General features: G+C 64.3%; 1 protein-coding gene across 1 annotated transcript; it reads left to right on the plus strand.

Moving 5' to 3' along the window:
- Positions 1 to 403: 403 nt before the first annotated feature.
- LOC133767746 (keratin, type II cytoskeletal 6A-like) lies at positions 404 to 4,199 on the plus strand. The gene is made up of 9 exons (XM_062202184.1): positions 404 to 946; positions 1,421 to 1,635; positions 1,964 to 2,024; positions 2,173 to 2,268; positions 2,387 to 2,551; positions 3,075 to 3,200; positions 3,430 to 3,650; positions 3,824 to 3,858; positions 3,964 to 4,199. Exons 1-9 carry the CDS (start codon positions 404 to 406, stop codon positions 4,197 to 4,199), a joined length of 1,698 nt encoding a protein of 565 aa, XP_062058168.1.
- Positions 4,200 to 4,540: the final 341 nt, after the last annotated feature.

The following is a 4,540-nucleotide window of genomic DNA, read 5'->3' on the forward strand; positions in this document are numbered from 1 at the left end:
CCAAATAAGGAGACTGTGATGTCCTGCCTGGACGGGACAGGTGGGGACTTGAGAGACGCAGCTGGCAACCCATGAACAACCACAATGGGCTGTGCCCCGCTCCAGGCGTCTCTGATTCCAGCGACTCTGCTTGTGCTGATCCAGCCCAAGCTGCAGGCAGAGGAATTTTGCCCGACTCAGGGAAGCCAAATCGTAGCCCGGCTGTTTCGAAACTTCTCTGCTAAGCCAGGTGATCTCAGGATGGGGAGAGCCCAGCCCTCCCCGCCCTGCCAGCTCCACTTCCAGGACGGGCCCAGCCCATGCTCAGCCTATATAAAGCGCGGCCCGGAGCCCAGCTCACACACCTGCTCTGCAGCCTCAACAAACGCACTCCCGTCCGCTCAGCCTTCTCCCTCCTGCAGCCATGGCCAGCAAGTCCACCGTGAGGACCCAGACCAGCGTCAGCCGCTGCGGCTTCAGCACCAGCTCCGCCAGACTCCCCAGGGGCAGCCACTCTGGCTTCAGCAGTGTCTCCGTGTCCCGCTCCAGGGGCGGCGCGGGGCTCGGGGGGGCGTGTGCAGGCGCTGGCTTTGGAAGCCGCAGCCTCTATGGCCTGGGGGGCTCCAGGAGGATCTCCGTGGTGGGTGGCAGCTGCGGCGTCGGAGGCGGGTACGCCAGCAGATTTGGAGGCGGCTATGGCTTCGGAGGTGCAGCCGGCAGCGGATTTGGTTTCGGCGCGGGCATGGGGGGCGGCTTGGGGCTCGGCGCTGGAGCTGGTTTTGGCGGCGGCTACGGGGGCGCCGGCTTCCCCGTGTGCCCCCCTGGAGGCATCCAAGAGGTCACGGTCAACCAGAGCCTCCTGACGCCCCTCAACCTGCAAATCGACCCCACCATCCAGCGCGTGAGGACGGAGGAGCGCGAGCAGATCAAGACCCTCAACAACAAGTTCGCCTCCTTCATCGACAAGGTGAGCCGGGACCTAAGGCAAAGGCCGGACTCAGAGCGGGAGGGGAGTTTGGTTTTGGCTCTGTGCAAATCACTTCACTGATGGCAGGTGCGGGATTCCGCTTGTTCCCCCATCCTGGCTGGGAAGGGGCTTGGCAGACAGGACATTATTACTGTCCCTGGGGCTCCTCGGCTACTGCAGGACAGACATGAACTCTGTGCTCACACATCGGGGCTGATGGCCCAGGAAGGCCACAGGATCCAGGCAGCAGCAGTGCCTGGGCCTTTGCAGCTTCCCCCACTCCAGCCAGCCATGCCTGGTGCCAGCTCTGTTCTGAGAGTGGGAGGCTGGGGGCTTCGCTCTAGATCTCCCCACACCCACCAGACACAGGGCAAGCAGAGCCCCCAGGAAAGGTTGAGGCGGAAGCAGGAGATGGGAGGCAGGGAAGTCACAGCAAAGCCACGTTTCTCCATCTTCTCACTCGGCTCCCCGCAGGTGCGCTTCCTGGAGCAGCAGAACAAGGTCCTGGACACCAAGTGGACGCTGCTGCAGGAGCAGGGCACCCGGCCCGCGAGGCAGAGCCTGGAGCCGCTGTTCGAGCAGTACATCAGCAACCTCCGGAGGCAGCTGGACAGCATCCTCGGGGAGAGGGGCCGCCTGGACTCGGAGCTGCGAGGCATGCAGGACCTGGTGGAGGACTACAAGAAGAAGTGAGTGACGTGGGGGAGCGGCCCTGGGGCTGTAGCGCCAAGGTCCCAGCCAGGGTGACTGCGTCCAGACCAGGGCCCCATTCTTGCCCTTACTGGGTCTGTCAGCTGAGACAAGAACTTGACAGCGTCCGAGGACCTCTGATGGCACAGAAGCACCACATGAGAGGGCTTGAGCACGTGACAGTGAGGGGCACCCTAGGCTGCCTGTCAGGCTCTCAGTGGCATGAGCTCAGCCTGGTCTGTTTGTGTTCTGCACACTCTGGGGGCCTGGCCGGCCCTGTGCCGTCTGCTGCCCCTGCCCCAGCCCTGTCCTGTCCTCTCCGAGCAGATATGAAGAGGAAATCAACAAGCGCACAGCGGCCGAGAACGAGTTTGTGACTCTGAAAAAGGTGAGCTGATGATGTCAGCTGCAGGTGTCTGGCTGAGGGCGGGGCTTGTCTCTGAGTTCCCGCCCACCCAGGGGCAGACCTGGGACACAGCAGTGGGGACCCAGCAGGGGGCGCTCCGCTGACCTCAGCCCGTGGACCCTTTCCCCAGGACGTGGACGCCGCCTACATGAACAAGGTGGAGCTGCAGGCCAAGGTGGACGGTCTCACTGACGAGATCAACTTCCTGAGAGCCTTCTACGACGCGGTCAGTGGCTCCACCCCCTGTGTATCTGTCACACTCCGGGTCTGCACGGGGGCTCACGCCAGGGTCGGGCCCTCAGAGACCCCCAGGGCACAGGGGTCTCACAGTGCTCTCCCCACAGGAGCTGTCCCAGATGCAGACCCACGTCTCCGACACATCCGTGGTGCTGTCCATGGACAACAACCGGCACCTGGACCTGGACAGCATCATCGCCGAGGTGAAGGCGCAGTACGAGGACATCGCCCAGAGGAGCCGCGCCGAGGCCGAGGCCTGGTACCAGACCAAGGTGGGCAGGGCTGGGCGGCTGCTGCAGGAGCCTTGGGGCCCTTCCTGAACGACAGAGTCTGCAGATGTTCCCGGTCTCTCCTAAGAGAAGGCGGGGTCTCCTCTGAGCCAGTACCCTCTGCCCGGTCATATAGTGCTGTTATTACAAGCCTGATCCATGGTTTCCATGGAGAAACCCACAGCAGGGTTAGGCCAGCGGTCTCACAGTTAGGAGCCTGCAGCCCACAGAGGAACCCTGCTTCTGGCTGCCTGAGTTCAGATCCTGCGCATGTGCACCTCAGGGCAAGGCTGATGGCCCCATGAACTGCTTCCTGCTCCAACCTGGGAGTTGGGGATGTGTTCCTGGCACCTGGCTCTGTCCAGCCCTGCTGTGGGCAGACATCTGGGGTTGAGGCAGGGGATGGCGTCTCTCCGTCCCCTGCTCTGGGTCTGTCTCTGTCTCTCACCTGCTCTCAAAACCCTACCAGTGTAGCTCACCGGCTGTCTATCTCCTCTCCATCCTCTGCCCTCCCCCTCCCCCGCAGTACGAGGAGCTGCGGGTTACCGCCGGCAGACACGGGGACGACCTGCGCAACACCAAGCAGGAGATCGCGGAGATCAACCGCATGATCCAGAGGCTGAGGTCTGAGATCGACCACGCCAAGAAGCAGGTGCGCGGGGGCGGGGCCAACTCGCTCTGGTGTCCCTGCTGCACCCTAGGCTGGCATCGGGCAAGATGCTGGGCACTTCCCTACTCTAGGGGGATGGGCAGGGGTGGACACAACCTAGGGCAGGAGAACATGAGGTGGGGACAGGGCCGATCCCCCAGGAATGGCGGATGAATGCCATCTGGGAGATGGAGATGCTCAGAGCCTCTGCCTGCTCTCCCCTCCCCCCCAGTGCGCCTCCCTGCAGGCGGCCATCGCCGACGCCGAGCAGCACGGGGAGCTGGCCCTCAAGGACGCGCGGGCCAAGCTGGAGGGGCTGGAGGACGCCCTGCAGAAGGCCAAGCAGGACATGGCACGGCTGCTCAGGGAGTACCAGGAGCTCATGAACGTGAAGCTGGCGCTGGACGTGGAGATCGCCACCTACAGGAAGCTGCTGGAGGGCGAGGAGTGCAGGTGGGCCCGCCCCTCCCTCTGCCCCTGGGTGCCCAGGCTCCTAGTGCTGAGCCAGCACAGGGCTCCCAGTCTGGGCCCAGCTGCGTCTCCCTGGGTCTCTGGGAGGGCCAGTGGTCGTGCCCCGGGCCTCAGTGGGGCTCCTGAGTCTCACCTCCCCCTGTCCTCTCTCCTAGGCTCAGTGGCGAAGGTGTTGGACAAGTCAACATCTGTAAGTCCTTGCTCCCTTCCTCCCTGCCCTGGCGCCCCTGGGACTGGGCTGGGGCTGGGCGCGGGCGCTCACCAGCTCATGCTGTGTGCTGTGTGCGCCCTGCAGCCGTGGTGCAGTCCACCGTGTCCAGCGGCTACGGCGCCAGTGGCAGCGGCGCAGGTGTGGGCGGCGGCAGCAGCTACTCCTACAGCAGTGGCCACGGGCTCGGAGGCGGCTTCAGTGCGGGCAGCGGCAGCGGCATCGGCCTTGGCCTTGGGGGCAGCCTGGGCTCCGCTGGGGGCAGCGGTTCCTCCATCAAGTACAGCAGCACCACCTCCAGCAGGAAGAGCTACAGGCACTGAGCCCCACCCCCGCTGCGGGGCCCCCAGCCCTGGGCCCCTGCCTGGCTGCAGAGTCCTCGGGGCAGGCGGCCTGCCCTGCCCTGGCCTCAGCTCCATCCTGCTCTCTGCTTGGAGCTGAGGCTGCCCAGGGCCCCTCCCTCCACCTCTCTGTCCCCTACGCTGTGCCCAAGCTCCCTGGTCACCATCACAGGTCACCTCCGCCCTCCCACTTTCTCTACGTCACACCCTGTGCCTCTATACCCACAGTTCCGTCTGTGAGGGTGCGCATTGCAGCACTATTGTCTCTGCCCCTTTTCTTTCTTGAAAACTCTAACTGGTCTGTTTCAGAACAGAGCCCTTGC

This window comes from Lepus europaeus, chromosome 10 (assembly GCF_033115175.1).
Source record: "Lepus europaeus isolate LE1 chromosome 10, mLepTim1.pri, whole genome shotgun sequence".
In the NCBI taxonomy this organism is placed as follows: Eukaryota; Metazoa; Chordata; class Mammalia; order Lagomorpha; family Leporidae; genus Lepus; species Lepus europaeus.

Excerpts from the sequence above, each read along its gene's own strand:
- LOC133767746 (XM_062202184.1), top strand. The coding sequence starts at position 404 with ATGGCCAGCAAGTCCACCGTGAGGACCCAGACCAGCGTCAGCCGCTGC. Across the intron at positions 2,269-2,386 it reads TGAGAGCCTTCTACGACGCG|GAGCTGTCCCAGATGCAGAC; the intron begins GTCAGTGGCTCC and ends CTCTCCCCACAG. Across the intron at positions 3,651-3,823 it reads CTGGAGGGCGAGGAGTGCAG|GCTCAGTGGCGAAGGTGTTG; the intron begins GTGGGCCCGCCC and ends CCTCTCTCCTAG.